The 20,753-nt window shown below is 40.1% G+C and overlaps 1 protein-coding gene across 5 annotated transcripts in view; it reads right to left on the bottom strand.

The window, feature by feature from the left end:
- Positions 1-408: 408 nt before the first annotated feature.
- The window catches only part of ST6GALNAC5 (ST6 N-acetylgalactosaminide alpha-2,6-sialyltransferase 5), a 203,691-nt gene continuing 183,346 nt past the window's right edge, over positions 409-20,753 (bottom strand). For 2 of the 5 annotated variants that reach the window (XM_063815382.1, XM_054683215.1), the window contains exons 3-4: positions 17,586-17,693; positions 409-4,977 (exon numbers count right to left, since the gene is read on the bottom strand). In XM_063815382.1, coding sequence (XP_063671452.1) covers positions 17,628-17,693 — 66 coding nt within the window. In that variant the 3' untranslated portion in view covers positions 409-4,977; positions 17,586-17,627. Of the gene's footprint in view, positions 4,978-17,585; positions 17,694-18,588; positions 18,728-20,753 lie in introns of those variants that run through there. The other 3 variants (NM_001037308.1, XR_001717764.4, XM_024347659.3) reach the window with 3 other exon arrangements.

Consider the following 20,753-nt stretch of genomic DNA (forward strand, 5'->3'; position numbering starts at 1 on the left):
GCAGGTTATAACCTGTCTCATTTTAGCCTTCCTTTTGTCGTTGAACCACAGAAGTCAGAGCCCAAGCTGTTCTTCCGCCTTTCTGCAGATGGTATAGCATTTGTCAATATTAAATTTAATTTGTGCTAAGAGCAGTTCACTAACAGCGAAAACACAAAGCTTGCTGAACTTTACTTCACCTGTGTGCTTAGTACAGCCAGGATTAGCAAATGTAATGAATTCAGCAACATTATCCTACTGAAATCTAGGTCAGCTCTGTTGATTAAAAACATTATAGGTTTAAGAACTAACCCTATAAAAACCCACTTAAAATTTTACTATATCATAACATATTGCATTTCTTGTACTTTTAAAATAGAAGGATGTGTTTATACCCAATTACTAATCCAGTGGGTCAACATTAAGAGGTCATGATCAACAACAGACATTTATTGAGCACCTATTGTGTGCAAGGCACTATACTAGGTATAGGCTGCAGAGACAAAGGAGAAAGAGTCTCTGCCCTCAAGGAGCTTACAATCTAATTAGACTAACAGGACACATGGATAAAAAGACAAAGCACAATTCAAGGTAGTATATAATATTAGGGCACTGAGTAGAAAGAAACAGGGTTTCAGCCTTTTTGCATTTGCATTTCAACACCCTGAGAAGGTGGGATGAGTGAGCTACAAAAGAGGGGCTACACTTGCTCATTTTTAAACCTTGAGACACTCTCACCTCTTTCCATTCCAAAGTACCTTCTGGCATGTGCTAACACCTAGGCAATTGGTTCACACATCCTGCCCCCAAGGGCTTATTATTATAGTTCTCTTTGAGGTGGCCTTCTGATAGGGTGAGCCACTGTCATGGAGCCCAGGACTTCCCTGGTTTTAGCATTGAAGTCTGTGTCTTGGGGACCCCTCTTCTTCACTCCCCACTTGGCCCTGGGCAAACCATAATGGTACTTCTGAAGTACTTTGTATGGTAGCCAGATATATTCCTCCCACCTACCATGGTCATTACTCTGGCAGGACCTACCCCAAATCTGTTCCCCAGATAGATCTTTAGTTTAAAAACCTACAAGGAAGACCTTAACAGCCCCAAAGACTGCTGGTTTAGGAGCACACTGTGGACAAAAGAAGACAATTGGGAGAAAATGACAGTAAAGAGATACAATGAGGTTTAAGAGAGAAGCAATGAGAATGGAAGAAATGATTGGGTCAGATACAAAACACGTAGAGTGTTAACATCACCTCCTAACACTGCAGAGAGAGAATAGGAACATGGACCCTTCTTTCAGAGTAGGTTTATTTAACAATTTGAACCATCACCCTGGTGGAATTCAGGATATATTTCTGAAATGAGTTTGCTCTTACACAAGGGCAAATATTTAGGCAGGTACTAAATGGGTGCATATGCCTTTAAATAACACTGTCTTAATCCTAATAGAATTTCAACTTTCTCCTTCTACTTTTACTTAGCATTCATCATCTTCTAAGTCGGTAATTTTAATTTTTGAGGGGAGTTTTTATTTCAAAATGAGATTATTTCCCTCCATTCTCATGTCATTCAAATAGATCAGTAATGGAGAGAACTTCAGAAAACAAAGGATACACAAATCTGGTAGTAACCTAAGGATTGTGAGAGACCACACGAATTTCTCTTTTAGGTACAATACGTTGTGTTTTGCTTTCATCTATTTTTTTTTTTTTTAAAGAAAAGATCTTACTCTGAAATCTGATGACCTCAGAAGTCTCTGAATTGCTCAGGTTTTATGTGTAGCCCTTAGGAGTACACACCAGGGTTAGCAAAGCACAGGGACTTAGTTGCCAAACGCCCATTAACGGTAATGGAAATCACACAGCTAAGTCTCCACGCAGCATGCTGAATATTTACCTCCTAATGTTCTTTTAATGTATGCTTTCTTGGGTGAATATTTACTGTAGGATATTAAATCTGAGATTCCTCTTTTTATGGGCCATTTGAAGTGATTGATTTTGTTTGCAAATTCCTGTATCTTTGCCCATAATGGCTATCTATTGTAATGGCCTCTGCCAAATGTTCTTGTGTTGAAATAACAGAAGCCATGGATCGGCCAGCTGTGGCATTGTATTACTGTGGTCTTAAAAGCTAGGAGGGAGCTGATGACACAGCTTGGAGAGAGGAAAAAGGTATGTAACATAACGAGTATGACTTAGGCATCAAACACAATCAGATACTGAAATCACCGAGGTCTATAAACATGGTTCTGTAGTCATCTTTTATATCAGAGTTTATATTTAATGGTGTTGAATAGTGTTAAGACGACAGTCATGAAATGGTAGTGGGAAGACAAGAATTCAATTGCCCACAACCAGGTTCATCAGCACAATCTATCAGAATTCTAGTCATTTTCTTTAATGCTGTAATAAAACCACTTTGCAAGTGGTAATTTTTTACACTTATTTACACCACACTTTTAAAAAATATGAAATCACATATCCTAGCTACATGTAGATTTAAAACATTTCCCAGTGAAGCCAGGATTTTCTGAATTTGGCCACTTCATTCTTCTGAGTATTTGAGAGGGAGAAGTTACAAACAAGATGGAGCTACCGTGATGGTTTTTTTAATAAAGAAAATCTAAAATCTGAAGATAGACAGATATGTGAGATATTATTAGATGAAGCAATATAATTACATTCTTTCATGTTGAAACTATGCCTTTCCAAATTTCCACAAATATAGAAATTGCCAAAGGAGCCACTTACGTTTGAGCAACATAATGTCTTCAAGTGATTATAAAGGTGGCCTATAAGTAAATTGTATAAAATTAATATACTTTTTCATATGTTGATAAAATATGACGTGTTCAGAGTCCATGCTGTGGAAGACAATGTGTTGGAATAAAATTCATAGTCCCTTTAAAAACTATGAGAAAACTTAAAGAACATATTCCAGTATGTTTTGGACAGCCATTTCAATCTTACTGGCTTTGAACAGCCCAAGCCATACACAGCAATATCAACTTTGTTTATGTTATGTGAGTACCCTGATTGTGTTTGCATTTTAACAACAATACTCCATGTAATTAATAGTACTAGTTAGTGTACTAATTAAGAAAAGGGAAAAGAAGTGGTAATGCGATAAAACTTCTTTAATCATAAGCCAGGTCATGTCTGTAAAACAATGTCAGTCTTCATACATAATATTTGCTGGTGCCTTCAAATTTGGCATTAGAGAAACTAATGCCTTCTAAGTCATGTGTAAAGAAAACACTAGTATATTTATAAGAGACTATTTTTGAACAATATTACTTGTTTAAATAAAAATCTATAATATGAATTTATCTTGGCTCTGAATAAAATAAGTCCTTTATACTCCTTCAGACCAAGGAATGGTAATGAATATAATCTAAAAAGATTTGTAGTGAGTCTAAACAGTTCATAGCATAAATGAGTTGAATGATAGGGCATGTCCTTGTAGTCTCTTTTCCTCACAGAAGGGCAGCTCTTTGCTCTTGTAGCCAGGGAACCCCTTGGAAGTATGTCTTTTGTGTGTGTGTGTGTGTGTGTGTATCCTGTGTTTTTGTGTTGAGAGGCTGGGGAAGAGGTGGATGGTGATGCTTCAAGAGAAGCAGGGGGTAGATTTTAGCCCATGTGGACACAGGAAGAAGTGTAGTTTTAACCAGAAGAGTGATATAAGTAATACGAATGTAGATAAGGCTCCCCAAAATAAAGTTCCTGCTACTGTTGGGGCCCCATCACTCCAAGTGCAGAGTCTTCAAATGGGTCAAGAAGAGGCCACAAGTTTAGATTTGGGATGAAACCTAAGAGGTTGTCTGGTACAGTGACATCATTCTGCCAAAGAGGAAACTAGGGCTCAAGAGAGGACACTTACATAAATTATTACTAAAGAAAACTACCTTTAAATTTCTCTTGTTAGCATTTTTTTGTTTTAATAACATAGTTTTTGGTTTTCAATTTTGTCCTTTTGGAACATTTCTGCACATTAGAAAATGTCATCGCTATTCTTTTTACAAAAGAGCAGTTTTCCTGAAGCCTAGGGGTTCAAAAAATACAACACAACACTTCCAAGTCAAATACCAATTGCATGCTAACAATGAGCATTGTGAACAGAGTAACCTAATTCTAGGCCATTTCCAACCATCATTCAGGATTAAAGAGTTAGGAAGGATAAATTACCACATAATCATAATCTATAAAAATACTGGCCCAGATTGCACTAAAAAACTCTCAATAAATAAATATTGGACATTTGCTTTATGAAAGTCAGTGGAGATGTGCTCTTCAGAAATCATGTCCGTAGTTTCAGCCTGCTTTTTACAAATCACACATACACAGTCTAACAGATGACAAAGGTTATAGAACAGGAAAGAATACAACTTGATAGAAAAACGTCTTTGACATGGTATGTCTATAAAGGAATGCAACTAATATTGTTGAGTTGCTTATGTTGCAGTTTCAAAGGCAATACTAAGAGATCCAAACTGTTTTTAGTCATAGTGGTATAACTGAATTGAATGTTCAGCTCCTAAGGTAACACCATTGAAGGGGACAACATTCATTAGGATGCATTAATTCCGGAATTTTTCCTTACAATCCAACTGCACTGCTTTGTCACACCTGGTAGGCGTCTGTCCATGGTACTTCCTGAGGAGTGAAGCTGTTTTCTGCTACCCTTTCCTGTCTGGTGGCTCAGGAAGTTCAGGGTCTCGGTGTCTGATGCAGTGAATACCTGGGATTATAGTCTGGCACGCTCATTCCTTAGAACACAGGTTTATTCTCAGGATGATTTATAGCAAGTGATTCTGGTTTCCAGTCTGGTTGAAAAAAGTGAATATTGAATGTCCGTGCCCAGTTCTTAAAGACTCGTTTCTCTGTGATAAAGCGATGATGACTGCCCTTGCGTCCTCGCTCATGGGAGAGGTACATTGTACATTCATCAGGTCCAAAAGGTTCATAATAATGATAAGGTACTGAAGGGTGATTGGGATCCCTGTAGGAGGAAATTGAGATAACTGATTAAAGCAAAAAAATTTTTTTTCCTTTGACTGATTGAGGTAAGATGTTATCTTTAATAAGCTGATAAACAAAAATTGTATTTTCTAGTTAAATGAGTTTCAACAAATGGTTTTTCTGATTACACAATAAGGAAGTGAAGAGGTTTTGAGGTTGTGAAATAAAATCAGTGCCCATCATTTTCATCAAAGAGATTGAAAATGAGCTGCAGAACGTTCAGTCTCCTCAGATTTAGACCCTACATATTAATAAGTCACAACAATAGTATTGTTTTCACTCTTCTTACAGTCTATTTACCATAAGCAGCTGCAGAGATATTACCAAAACAAAATATGTCATTCCCATTCCCCACTCCACTAAGCTTCCAGAGGCTTCCAGTTATACAGAGAGCATGGCTGCTGGGATGCATTATGATGTGGCTCCTCTTCTAAGTCTTCTCCTAATCCACCCAGCCTTGTTCACTATGTTCCCACCATACTGGCCTTTCTGGTCAACTCTACAAAGCTCATCCCTACTTCAGGGCCTTTGCACTTGATGGTGGTCACTTGCCTGGAATACCCTCTCTGAGTTCACTCCTCACCTTTGGGTGTCAGCTCAAGTAATATCCTTCTCTGAGAGGCCTTACCTGACACTTGCTCCCCTCACTTCATCTCACTTGAATTCATTTTCTTTATAGCATCAATTGCTCTCTGGAATTGTTGTTGCTGTTTACTTGTTTATTGGGTGTTCATGAGGGCAGTGTTTTGTCTTATTCCTGGAACAGTCCCTGGTAGGTGCTTAATAAATAATTTTAAAAATTCTGTTGTTGAAAGAAATTTATATGGAATTAGCAGCTAAATAGCAAACTTCTAAATTTATATGGAATTAGCAGCTAAACGCAAATTTCTTCTCTGAGTATGGAAAGTTGATGATCCTAGTTTGATCCTATGGGAGAAAAAGGAAGACAGCAAGCAAGAGGCCACGATTTTTCTTTTGATGCTTCAGAGGGCCTATGTACTCAAAGTCTACAGTCTTTTAGTCCAGAAACTCTACATCCTCAGTCCTTGTTTGGTGGCCTGAGAGTCTCCGAGTGTTTTTCTGCCTCTATATCTCTGTCTCAGCCTCAAACAGGAAGTACTGGCTCGTTTCTTCAAGATGGTGTGCACAGGATTAACATGTGGGGGTGGTAGGTGCCCTTGTTTGAGGGTTAATAAATATTTACGCACTAAAGACTCTTGGTCTCAGACTGGTTTCTAAAACAGGCCAGTCTAGCCCACCTCTTCTGTCTTTTGAAGAATGAATGGTAAGATTAGTCAAGGTTTCTTGGCAGACAAACTTTCCTAATTTGAGCTATGCTCAGCAACTGGCCTTGTTGCAGAGACTAAGAAGGAAAAGGCCCAGGCTTCCCAGCATCTTGCAAATCATCTTTCAGAGCCTGATGCCCTAGGGTTCCCACTTTGGTCACCTGGGCTCTCCTCTAAGTATCATAACTTGGTTTCCCAAAGATGCTCATCCTGCCAGACACCTATTCGTTTTCTTCAGAGGAGATCAATACACAAATAGCTTTTAGAGTAGCAACTCTACTGGGGTCAGGGATCGAAGTCTTTTATCAAGAGGGGTGTCATGTTTTTGGCTCTGACAACAATAAACCTTTGAGCTGTTTCTCCTCTTAGGTTAAAGTTCTTCCAGGAAGAGAGATTTATTTTTGTCATGCAGCATCTAAACATTCCTTATCCTGGTTTGGATGCTATGCTGAATTAACACTTTGCATCTCTAATATGCCTCTCTTGGAATTATCTCTATGTTCTATAGTGAAACACCGGATCCTTTCCTGACTAGTTATTGCAGATTTTATTAATTTACTTACCCTAGAAATTGGAATCCCATTAAAATTTTAATAGAAGGTGTTTTCAACACAAAAAATGCCTGCTAACAAAAATTCAGGTTGAAGCTGACCACTATGAAGAAAAAAATAAGAATTTGTGAGACATATCTTCCCATATTCATATGGCATAATTTGGGGGAACCATGCCAATTTCATGTTGCCATGGTATGCTTGGGGTTAAGCTTTTATTCCATCACAAATCACTTTAAATTTGATTCATCTAAGTTTTGGACATTTTATTGGCATCAATCTGACTAAAGAAACAGTTAGGTTTCTAAACATATCATGAGATTGATTCGGCACCTAGGAGTAGGGGGCAATTGGAAACCAGCTAAAGATGCTACAGGATCAATTTCCTTATTCAGGAAGACCATCTCTTTGGAAAAAAAACTTATCTGACTCCATATTGATCCCCTAAAAAGAGAATTAAATTTACATATTTGGTTACTGTGATTTCAGAGGTGTCAAGATAAGTTATTCATGTAAGCGAGTTGTTTCCACATGTTAAAACTCTGTCCAAGCAGCAGAAAAGTGCTTTCTGGGACTCAGAAGGCAGCGCTGGAAACTGCGGGAACATCTACCCCAGCTGTGAGCCTGCCATCAGGTGGAATTCACTAAATTCACTATGCCATTTAGAAAGACACTCCTAGCTGAAGGTCATACTTCCTTGGGTCTTTTCTCAAACCTGACTTTCTAAAGACTGCCCTAGTTTTTTTCTTCCTTCACCTGACCTCAGTGAAAACTACAATAAACCTCAGCAGAATTTCCACATGAGGAAGCAGTTGTAAAAGGAATTCTGGTACTCAAGTTCCCATTGTGGGCCCCGTGAGCTGAAGGAAAGGATATGTGGGCTGGGGAGGCAGGAATGGAGATAACCACAGAGCCAGTTCCCCAAGTGGCTGCAGCCTGCCATGCACACTCTGACAGCCAGTTTGAGAACAAGCCCTGCAGAATGATGTGAGGAAGAATTTTTTTTTTCTTTTTAGAGGAAGCAGGTGGGGAGAGTGAGGGAACTAACATTTAGTGCGGTTGGGGAGCTTTAAGGAAATACCTATGCTCCAACCCCATAGACTCTGCTTTGGATGACTTGGAGAGGAACTCAGGCACAGGTATTTTAGAAAGTGTCTTAGGTTTGAACCAAAATAAACAATGTCAGTATTGGATTATAAAACCAATAAAATAAAATAAATATCCATGAGTCCATGATAATTTCAATAAATAACTGAATAAATAAATAAATAAATAAATGGAGGAGAAGAAACAGCATTTCATGACAGAAAAATTCCAATAAACAATGTAGAAAGAATGAGGGACTAGGAAACCATCCTCAGAACGTTGCAGTAATTGTCGCAGGCAAGATGCACCAAATGAACAGAACATTAATGGGGAAAAAGATGAGGAGAAATAGGCTATCTGCATAACCTGAAAGTATCTCTCCCTAGTTATTTATTAATGACAAAGGGAAAAATAGTATCTTTACAATGGGTAAACCCAGCAGACATTACCTTAACCAAGTGATGAAGGTTAACATTGCCAGTAATAAGACGTATGGACATCACATACTTCCTGTTATGAGATTCTGGGAAGGGCCTATGGCTTCTGTGGTATCCTTCTCAGTAATGCATAACCTCAATCTAAGCACAGGAAAACATTAGATAAACCCCAAGTGAAGGACATTCTATGAAATACGTGACTAGTCCTCATCAAAAGTGTCATGAAATGCAGGGAAAGCCTGAGGAACTGCCATGGATTTAGAGACTAAGGACACCTGACAAATAAATGCAAAGGGAACCTGGATTCGTTCTTGGAGGAGATAAAGGACATTAGTAGAGAAACTGGTAAAATCTCAATAATGCCTGTAGTTTAGCTGAGCATTATACTCATGTTAATTTCTTACTTTTGATAATTGGACCATAGGAATGCAAATCCGCATTAGGGGAAGCTGGATAAAAGTTATATGAACTCTCAGTATTATTTTTGCAACCTTTCTGTAACTCTAAAATTATTTAAAACAAAAATAAACATATTTTTAAATAATACATATCATAACAACAAAGCTTTTTAGAAGATTCAAATGGTGGAAAGCTCCTTGAGATTCTAATATGCAGCCAAGTTTGAGACAACTGATTTTGTAAGTACCTGCTCAGCTTCTGCGCTTAACTGATGTGATCTCCTTTACATCCTCATCAGCCCTCTGAGGCAAGTATTGCAGCTCCCATTTGATAGGGAGCATCTGACACCCAGGGAGACAGTCCACTGCCTGGCTTTCAGCACACAACCTGACTTATTGTCCATCCAAGCTGCTGGACTTGACTATTTCAGCTCAGAACACAGTGCTCAGCACTCCACATATACTCACTTATTTAGTCCTCACAACACCCCTATAAGAGAGGGTCAGTCCATTTTGTGTTGCTAGAAAAGAATACCCAAGTCTGGGTAATTTATAAAGAAAAAAGGCTTATTTGGCCCATGATTCTGATGTCTCAAAAAATTCAAGATTGGGCATCTGGGGAGAGCCCCAGGCTGCTTCCACTCCTAGCAGAAAGTGAAGGGGAGCTGGCATGTGCATAAATCACAAGGCGAGAGAGGAAGAAGAGAAAGGGGGACGTGCTAGGCTCTTTTTAACAACTAGCTCTGTTGGGGGCAAATAGAGTGAGAACTCACTCATGCCCCGCCCCAGGGAGGGCACTAATCTATTCATGAGGGATCTGCCCCCATGACCCAAACACCTGCCACTAGGCCCCACGTCCAACACTGAGGATCAAATTTCAACATGAGATTTGGTGGGAACAAACAAAACATATCCAAACTATAGCAGAGAGCTACTATTAGCACCCCTACTCTGCAGACGAGGAAACTCATGCACAGAAAAACTGAAGTTTCGCAGCCAAGGTTTGGACCAAAGCCAGTTGACTCCAGTTGACTCTGTACTCTTAAGAGTGAGGTTCTGTGTCTTGGAAAAACTCCTTTCCCCCAGGTGGGGTTTCTGTACTAATGGCACCCAGGTTTCGCTGGGATCAACAGTGTGTGGTTGAAAGCAGCTTGTCCTTGCCGCTTTCCTCCGAGCTCTTGCTACAGAGGAGCCCCATGTGTGGTGCTTGCGAGCTGCTCAGGGTGTTAAACAGAGGCTTTGTGCTCATGTGCAATTCTGCCCATCGGTGCTAATGGCAACAGGGGTTTGCAATGTTCCACTTTTTGACTCTTCTAAAGCTAAGTTTTACAACTGAAAAAAACCTCATAACCCTAACAAGCAAGGGAAGACACTTCCATTTCTGGGTACTGATGAGGTTTAGGACATGTTGCTCCAAAATATGGTACCTTGGCATTTGAGGAAACAACAGAAGCAGGGAGATCACTTTCACCTCCCTTCACTGTTCTCCTCTGATGCAGTTCATAAAAGATTTCTTTGCCCTCGTCTAAAGCAGGTCATAAACTTTCATTCCAGAGGTACCCTCCATATATCCGGAGGAAATGAACATCCTTATCTTCAAAGACAAGGAAATGTCAAAAGAATCTGAACAAACATACCTTGCTACCTCCTCCCACCCACCCTGGTTTATTACCATTAGATCACACCTGCTTTGTCCAATCCTACTTCTTCACAGCTATCCACTTCCTCATCAAACTTAGCATAAAAATAAGGAGGTCTCCCTGTTTCTTTGGCTCTTCATTTCTGAAGGCTCTGGTGTCATGTAAAATTTATATTAAATAAATGTGTATGCTTTTCTCTTGTTAATCTGTCTTTTTTTCCTAGGAGTCTCAGCAAAGAACCTATGATGGATGAGGAAAAGAAATTACTTTTTCTCTCCTATAGTGTGATCTAGGTTGACCCTGCCCACTGGGTTTGGGGCTGGACTATGCAGAAGGCTGCAAATATCCTGAGGAAAGAATGGTGTCTTTGCCTCTCTCTAGAACTCTTAGACACTCTCTTTAAACACATTTCTATTCTTGGTGCAGTACCTGGCATATAGTAGGTACTCAGGAAATGTTTGAAGAATAGAGAGAATAGAGTTGAATTAATAGCTGTGAAGCTGCTAGGTTGTTCTGCAATTGGCTTGCACTGGGGGCTTGGTGACACTATGAGGCATTGAGAAGAAAACATTCCTGCAGCAGTCCTTCCCAAGCGTCTGTCACAGTCCTGGAGGTGCCCTGAGCCACCCTTATTCTGCTGCCTTGATTTCTGGTCCTTGGATCTTCTTATGGGAGGAAAAGAGCTGTATACCTTGGAAGCCCATGGAATAGCATTGTGTGTCCAGGCGCATGGAGCACCAAGAGCCTGCAGCTGCCCACAGTTCATGGGACAAAGAGCCACAGTGAATCACTCAAGCCCCACCCTCACCCTGGGAGAAACACAACCATATATTTTAAGTCTATTTCATAAAACATAAACCACATGGGCGGCATTGCCATTCCACACCCGTCTTCTGTGAGTAAGCTTCCGATTCTACCCGGTGGACTGTCGCCAAGTAAGAACTTTCCCTGTTAGGCTGGCAGCTTTATTAATGTTCGCTAGCTAATAATTCTGGCAGCATCAACTCTCTGATATTCATGATACCTTTGAGATGTCCTTCATATTACGGATGAGATATTAATTTAGTTCCATGACGGTGATCACTCTGAATCATTACCCCGCTAATTAATACTCAAGAAATGGTGGGTAACAGAGAGTTGTAAACTTGGTAATGTGCTAAGTATGACCAGAAATAAGATTATTAGGTAGAATTTAAATGCTTGGCCCATTATTATCACAAATAATTTGCAATGGAAAATGAGATTAAATACTTAGCATAACTTAGTTTGGAAAGCAACCACAACAGATCTTTTCACGCAATTTATAGGCCATCTAGAGAGAATGAATTTGGCTTACAGTATGGATACGGCATGATTTAAGAGTCCACTGTCCACTGAATAATATATTTTGATGCTGTTTCTGGTGCAACATGGCATTAATTTTCTCCAGCTTTCTCAACTTTGATGTGCCTGAAGACTGGTGATACAGGCAGGATGGGGGCTGATGCCTGAGCCCCTGTTTGAGTACCCAGAGCTGGCTCTGGCTGAAAATAAAACAATGTGGCCCTCATTGCCTTCTCAAAATCTGAATTTGCTAGTTATAGTTTTAATGTGCCTGGCACTTTTGGTCTTGCAATAATAATGTTTAGAATCAATCTCTTAAACATCCCCATGGACAGGGCTTATTTTTGTTTCTCATTGAACTAATCTGTACTGAAGATACACTCTATGCCAGACACAATGACAAGTGCTAATGATACAAATGTGGATTGAGACAGGGCCCTCCTCTTAAGGAGCCTAGAGTCAAACAAAGGAGATGGACAAACCAATCAGTGAGATGGGGCAAGGCAGAGGAAGAGGGAGGCCCAGTGGGCCCAGTAGGTCTGACTCAGACAGGGGGCTAAGGAGAGCTGAGAAAGAAGGGCCACTGTATCTGAAACAATGAACTGAAGGATTAAGAGCATTGGCTCTTGAGCCCTGGAGACTGCATTCAAATTCCAGCTCTGCTATTTATTTGCCCTATGACCATGGGCAGCTGTTTCATGTCTTTAAGTCTTCTATGTAAAATGGTGATATTAATGATGCTTACCTCATAAGATTATTATAAGGCTCAAGAAAATAATGCATGTGTTCATGTTAAGCACAGAGCCAGCATGAAGTATGTGCACAACAAATATCAGCCATTAGTGTTATTAGTAAAGAGCCAGTGGAAAACCAGCCAGCTTAAGGAAGTAGGGGATGGGCAGTCCAAACTGAGGTCATAGGAACAGGTGTCTGCAGGGTGAGTTCCTTTATGAATTTTTCAGTAAGGTTGAATAAACAAATAAACACATAAATGCATCAGTAGAGAAGATGTGACTAAAGTGATATGCAGAAGCCCTATCCTGAAGGTCTTGTGTGCTAAGCTAGGGAGTATGAACTCTGCTCACAAAGCTTTGGGAAGTCACTGAGGAGTTTTAAGTGACTCTTCAAAGTCAGATTTGTCATCTAGTAAGGCAGTCGTGTTTGGAGAGGAAGAAGACAAGTGATGGAGAGAGCAGTCCAGGAGGCCATCACAGTACCAAATGAAAGATGCTGCATGCCATTCAAATGACTTTGAGTCAGTTAGATTCTGCCAGATCTTGAATGAGATATGTCTGTCATCTGCCACCATGGCCATTTATATGCCCACCACTTCCACTTGGGGTTTTAAATGTGAATGCGATGCTATCTTTCTTCCTAAGAAGTCCATGGGCTTAATACTTTAGGGGGTACAATTAGTTTTCTTGCCAATGACTGACTCCTAGAAGTAACTCAGGCCCTTTGGGTGAGATGAGAAGGCAGACCTCCAGGACACCTGATGGGAAATGACTCTCCAGGTTACCTACACTTCCCCTTGGGGATTAGGCACTCACGGATTGCTTGGCAGTTTGCTCCCCCAAGATATAATTTAGCCCTTCTCTCTCTGCCCCACTGCCTCTGCTCCCTCACACCATGCATATGACAGCTTACATTCTCTTTGGGACAGTAATAAGGTGATGATTCAACTCTCCTGAAAAGTGTGAAAGAGTTTGATTTAGATTGGAAAGCATCATGGTTGTGTCTTAGACCAGAGGTTGTTAAAGTTCTTATTTGTCAAAGGCTCTTTTGTTGAAAAGAAATCTTATACAATAGTCCAGATGCAAACAGAGCCAACTGGGTCTGCCCCTGACCAAGTGGGGTGGAAGGGTACAATATTCCTGTTGTCCTGGCTCCTTATCCCTATGCCACCTGATAGAATCAGTGGAATGCAAGGACTTCTCTGAGTCCAGTTTGAAAGTTGGAGACAGATGGTCCAATAAAGCTCAGTGGGTCAGATGCTGCTGACAGGCAGAGAGTGAACATCTTCTCCCACAGGCACCTCGAGTAACCTTCTGTACCTCATGATTTAATTGTGGTCAACTGAGTCTCAGGCAACTGAAGTCAGAGACCCTGTCTCATTCATCTCTGATTACCTCCCTGGTACCCAACACGAGTTAGCTGAATGAATAAAAGGCTTGTGGTTTATTTAGTTAGTGACTTTTTTGAGGGTACTAATTTTGTCTTATGGTCTGAAATGGTTAATTTGCCCAAACTGAAGAGTTGGCTCTTTTTGCCTGCTGAAATCTGGCTCCATGTGGCTAGCTCTTCATTGCAGTGAGACACTGGGAACTTAGGGAAGCTGTAGAAAGGCTAGGCACACTTTGAGCAGCCCATGAGATGTCCTGCAAGGAGCTGAAGGCCACATAATGCCAGTTCTGTAAAATGCGCCAATGAGTATCCACAACTGCAGATCAGTGAATCCCTTCACCCCATAACTTTCTGTGTACTGAACAGGCCCTGAGACTTTGCTAAGCATTCCTCATCTATGACTTCATGCAATTATCATATAGACTCTCAATGCAAGAGAGTTTATATGATAATTGTCATCACCATTTTGTGGGTAAGGCTTCTGAGATGGAGCATTAGGTAGCTTGCCCAATATCAGTCACTAAGGCTCAGTGAGGTCAGGTAACTTTCTCAAAGTCAGAGTTTCTGAGAGGCAGAAATGGCTATTTTTATCCATATACAACACCCTTTACTATAGCACTACGGAGAGTAGAGGACACAGCCATTCATTCCCTTGATATTTATGAAGTATCTGCCATATGCCAGGAGAGTAAATATCTACTGTCCTGTGTTCTAGGTCTACAACACTGAAGTAAACACACAGAACTCTGCCCTCAGGGAGGCTATATTCCAATGGGCCCAGCCAATGTGAGCTCTGCCACCACACAAAACCATCCACAACCATTTTTGGCCCTGGCGATAGCTTACCTCCTTAAGCCATAGAGCTCATGATACATGTACCATGTTTTCAGCCCCAAATAGTTCTCTGCTTCTTTCAAAATAAAGATAAAAGAGGGAATGGTCAGATGAGTAGCAGACTAGCCTACCAGTTGCTTTTTCATTCTCTGGTGGTGAGGAAGGTACTGTTTACAGACTCATTTAACTCTTAGATGAAGATTGCAAAAGCTGCATCTTTTTATAGTCACATGGTAAGTGGCTTTGCTGTGTTCTTTATATTTTGGCATGGGTAAGGCTTATTATAAGCCTCCAGGAGGCAAGAAGCTGTGTCTTTGAAGCCCCCCTTAAAATTGTTTTTTTTTTTTTTTTTTTTTTTGAGACAGAGCCTCACTTTGTCGCCCCGGCTGGAGGGCAGTCGAATGATCTCGGCTCACTGCATCCTCCGCCTCCCAGGTTCAAGCGATTCTCATGCTCAGCCACCCGAGTAGCTGGGATTACAGGTGCACACTATCATGCCTGGCTAATTTTTGTATTTTTTGTAGAGACAGGGTTTCGTCATGTTGGCCAGGCTGGTCTTGAACTCCCGAGCTCAAGCAATTTGCTTGCCTCAGCCTCCCAAAGTGCTGGGATTATAGTTGTGAAGCAGCCCCCTGCTCAGAATTCTTGGTATCTTTCAGGGAAACTCTCAAGTGCTTGGGATAATATTAATAATATAAATTATTTTACATATCTTATTAATATTAATGATATTGATACTCTTTCCTGAATACTGTGTGCTAGGAACTGCATCCAACACTCTACATCTATTATCTCATTTAATTCTCACCATGACCTGCTTGTTCGTCTTCTTATTTTCTTATCCCCATTTTACAAACAAGGAAAACAAGCCTCAAGACCCAACAAGTCGAAACTGGATGCCTGGTGGTCCAGTCAACATGTCCTGGAAATGCAGATGAATGGAACTGTAGAATCCATCTGTGCTACTCCTGGTCTTCCTTCTTACCCTTCCTTTAACAGGCTTTATGACTGAGCAGAATGCTCTCTCCAGCACTGAACCTTTCCTCCAGATGACACTCTTCACTTCTCTGACAGAACTTGGGCGTAGGGGTCCTTTTGAAGAGTTCTTGCTGAAACCGTCTTGTGCAAACAACTATCAAAGCTTTGGGGATGATAGCTTAGGAAGAGAAACTCAGAGCCAGTGGCAATATGTAATGCATTGACATTATCTTAATTTCTTTGTTAGTATTTTCCATAAATTGTTTCGATCCTACCGTACATGAAGTCATGATGAACTAACTCTGAGTAGGAGAAATGACAGGTTAACTTGCCTTTCATTTGTTTTCCATAATAAATGGAATATTTCCTTGAACACTTGAAGTCATTAACATTTCAATTTATTCATGCTTTTTCTTTCTGGCATCCTAATGGCAATATTGCATAATTATATCTCCTGTATACCCATCAACGTTGATGGCTCTTTGCTGCCCATAAGTGCCATTCTCACTGTCTCTGTTAGCCTGTTGGTTTGAGGAGGCAGTTTGTCTTTTTATGCCATTCTACTTACTTTTTGTGTATAGATTGCTAAACAGGGACAGAGGGCCAGTGAATTAAGTGAGGCAGCACTGGGTGAGGATCCAAGCTAACTTGCCTTGTGCTTGCCATGTACTTACTAGGCACTGTTCCAAGCATTTCACATGTATTAGCTTATTTACTCTGCCTACAGCCCTTTGAGGCAGAGTCTATTACTATCACATCCACGTCTATGGATGAGGAAGCTGAGACCTAGAGACACTAAGTGACTTGTTCAAGGTCATACTAGGTGGGTAAGTGACCAGGCCAGGCTTTACACCTGTGCAGCCTAGCCCCAGCATTTTTGACCCTGACCTTACATCAAAGGTCTGCTCTATCTGTACCTCTCTCTCCTCCTTTGCGGCCTGACTCTTCCATATCAATTAGTATTGTTGCTGTGTTGGATCTTTGGGTTAAAAAGAGAGAAAAGTGGTAAAATGTTAATGGGATGATTAGATGCTGTTTCTCATCTTTGCTTTAAACCTCCAAATTGCAGCTTTTGCCTAAAGACTCATGGCCTTCGAGACATTGTTAGAAAAAATAAACAAATAAAACACCAGATAGTATAAGTAAGCACACAATTTAAAAAGCAAGTTTTAAATGTCCCCCACCCCAGCTTTTGCCATTTGAAAATCAGGATTGAGTCCATGTGCAGGCCATCAGGCATTCCCAAAAACTAGGGTACTTTCTGGAATTTCTGGTCTCACTATTTTAAATTACAGGTGAGTTTTCAAGCAGGCTTCCAAAAATCAGGCCCTGAATATTGCTGAGTGCATTTGTGGTATGCCCTGAACTCTGCCTGGGCACATGCCAGGAGGAAAGTTAAGGTGGCAACAGAGATGTATGCATGTTCTCTTTAAAGTGACACCTCAAAATATTTATGCCTGTGCTTTTGGCCTTAGAAGTGCAAGCCCAGGCCACTGATGTGGCAAGGGAAGGAGGCTCAGAGAAATATTTTAATTTTAGAAAAAAGACCTCACTGTCAAAGGAATTGCTCTCTTTAATTCATTAAAAAATTATCACATTCCTTTGAAATGAGAGTAAAACTAATATTTCTTAATGCTTGTTCATCGTTAATATTATGCCAATTATTGCATTACTTCTGGCTGATAAATATTCAGAGGATAAATGGAGCCCACAAGATGGATTTATTCTCCAGCAGTACAAACAAAAACTTTCAATATTTTATATAACATAATTAAATGCTGTTTGTTGTTTCTAGAATGAGAACTTGGGACATGCTAATTAATTGCTTCAAGAAGACAGTTAGACATGTTTCATGGTTGATATTCAGAATCAGATATTTATAAATCCTGCACAACACGGCTGATGATTTACACTTGCAGAATAAATCCTACCTGCAGAAGTCTGGGGGCACCATGCCATAAACATTGATCCTGTCACAGAGCTCCAGTGCAATTGTCATTGTAAACCAGCCAGTGCTGAGCCAAGTGTTGGATATCTTCCTGGAAGGAACAATAATTAAGTCTGCAAGCTGGTAAAGTAACCATTATACCCACTACCATCTTTAATTCTTTCCTGGAGTAAGGCTAACTATAAACAAGAGTCTCTCCCTCTCTCCTCCATTTGGTAAACATCTGGAACTTTACCAAATTGACATCTCTTACTAACATTACCATATTCCACAGTACAATCATAATTGATGTTAATGCTCATGTTGAATTTGTGACAATGAAAGATGCTCAAGGGACTTCTGCATCATCAAAGATGATGATCAGTGTTTAAATGTCTAAGTGTATGTTACCACAACTCAATTTCTTATGACAGCCCCCGTTTAACAACTCTTTCTTAACGAGAACACTTGAGTAACTAGAAATTCTCCTTGTTCCCCAAACAGGCTAGATAATGAGTAACTTATTAAATATAAATAAACATGCACATGTATTTATCTATCTATTAGTCAATTGGTTGATTGACTGAACTTAGGGTGAAAGCTTGCCTTCAAGTAGACTAACACCAACATCTTGATTGAATATCTTTCCGTAAGAAGGGTACACTCATTTGGGTATGGGCTAATGACCACAGGAAAAGAGCCACAGGAATGCTTATATTTAACTGAACATTTGCTTCATTTTACATATCAGAAAATTTTTACTAGGAGACCAAAAACTGACAAAATTTAAGGAATGAACTGGTGCACCCCACCATTCATTAATTTTCCCATTCAGACATCTGTAATGAGCTTCTACCATATGCTACACCTTAGGATAACTGCGGAGACATAACACCAAGGTCTAATTTGACCCTGTGAGAATGACTCAGCCTACCATGCTACACTACTGTGGATATTAATTTCAATTCTTCGGGGGTTGCTGCTTTTACTTTTCCTTCAGTACTTACGGCATGCCTCATTAGCCAGTTTCAAACACCTTATCCCCAAGGTCAGACTGTCTGACTTTGCCCAGCCATAGCATCATTTGTGATGTGAATAACAGAGGTTGCAGGAAGGCTTTTCTACTTGCACTGTGTAGCACCCATCCTTGAGAAGAAGGAAAACCTTCTGTCTATCAGTTTGCATCATTATTTTCATTTCATATAAGGACCAAAAAAGAAAAAAAAATAGAGAGAGGACATTTTTAAGGAGTCCTTCATTTTGTCCAATACCTGACAGCATGGGTGGCTTAGTTATCCCTGGGGATCATGTCTTCAACTTTCTATTTCTTAAGCCCTTTGCTCATTCATTCCCCTATTCCATTGTATTTTGACCTAGTAACATCCCAGAAAGCATATTTAAAAGCTCCTAAAGATGGGAATAACATGGGCTGAATGTTACCTGTTTCTATCATAACCAGCTGGATGAACTGAGGCAAGTTATTGTTGATCTTTGGCCCTTCATTTCTTATCTATAAAGGAGGCATAGGAATCTCTGTCCCCTGGGCTATTTGAGAGCTAAATAAACAAGCATGCATGAAAAGCACCAAGTTTGGTATGTTGATACGTTGACATCTCTTCCTCCTCTTTTAGTTGCTAGGTTGAGCAATCAAGGTAAATAATTTCACCATTCTTTTTGGTGCTTTTTAGCAACCATGAAGAAAATTCTTCCAACACTCTGCTACTGGGGGCTGTGTAGGGACTGCCATCAGTAGTCAGGGCAGGAATTATGAAATTCAGAAGCCTTCAGCCTACATAGGTATTAATGATTTTCCTTCTTTCTCACTAAGGCTATATATTCATAAGACCTTTGAGACTGAAGGAGCTGGAATGGAGAAGAGCTGACTGAATGGCAAAGGGTAAGAAGAGGAAGTGGCTTCCCTTAAGTTAGAAGCTGTTTTCACCTATGGGCCGCGACAATGCACTGGCCATGTGTTCTAGACCTAATCTGGGTGAGTGAATAACTGGGAGGATGTGGAACCCAGGAAGAGGATGACAGCTCACACACAGCTTCAGGAGCCTAATCTGGGAATCACACTTATATCCCCTCTGCTTTTAGAGCTATTGGACACACCAAAGGGGGCTTTCTCCAAGGGCAGAAACTCTCCCATAACTCTGGTTCTGTTTTATGTGATGTAGTAGAGATTGTAAACCACAGCCTGAATACAGGAGGATGTGGCTGCACAGGAAAAGGCTTTGTGGGTAAAATGGGGAAAAGAATGCAAGGTAGAGGACGAAAGAAAGTAAAGTGAAGAGTTCTTTAAAGTGACACTTAAAATTCCCCAGACTTCCTAAATAACAGCCTTCTGGGGTCACGTGCTATAGAAATGCAACACTTTGTGCTGTCTTTCTAAAACTCTTTGTTGAACTCTTTTTCTAACAAAGGAATATCTACTGTTTTTACACTTAATCAGCTGTAATGAAAGAATATGAAGAGCTGTCATGTGCTTATTAGGGAAAATTATCAGATATTCTTTTATATGATGAAGTAACACACTGAGCTGATAATTCTATAGTGCACACTAAATTACAATTAAGGGCCTTTCTGCTCCACCAGAATCTCATTTATAATCTCTATGGAAATATTCTTCCTGCAGTTATTTCATTTATGCTTCCTTTATCTAATTACTATAATATTGGTTCTGAATCATATTTTCCTAATGCACCCTTATTCAATTATAAAGTTATTTTCAAGTACAGTTACTTTTTAATATCAAAGAATACCACTTGGCCATCTAAGTCATTTGTCATGCTTCTTAATTGCAGATTGTTCCTGAGCCACTTTTTTCTCCACTTTTAAGGAGGGTGAAACTTCTATCAATCACAATCTATTAAATGACCCTATTTCTTCAAAATATTCACCCAAAAGGAAAGTCCTGATCATGAGATCTGCAAGTTAGATATTCTGCACTTTATGTATCATATGCTACTGTTTTGTTGGGTTTGAAGAAAAGCATACATTGAGAAATACCATTACACCCTAAATGTTTTAGGTTTTAATTTACAGAAATAGTTTTGTCCTGAATGGCCATTTCTGACTTGTTTCTTTTAGCTTGGAGCAGGCTACAGGTAAAGAATATTAAGTCAATAGAGTATTGGCTTCTTTAAGACTGTTTCCCGAAGGCAAGAGGCAC

The sequence above is a fragment of the Pan troglodytes genome, chromosome 1, assembly GCF_028858775.2.
Source record: "Pan troglodytes isolate AG18354 chromosome 1, NHGRI_mPanTro3-v2.0_pri, whole genome shotgun sequence".
Taxonomy (NCBI): domain Eukaryota; kingdom Metazoa; phylum Chordata; class Mammalia; order Primates; family Hominidae; genus Pan; species Pan troglodytes.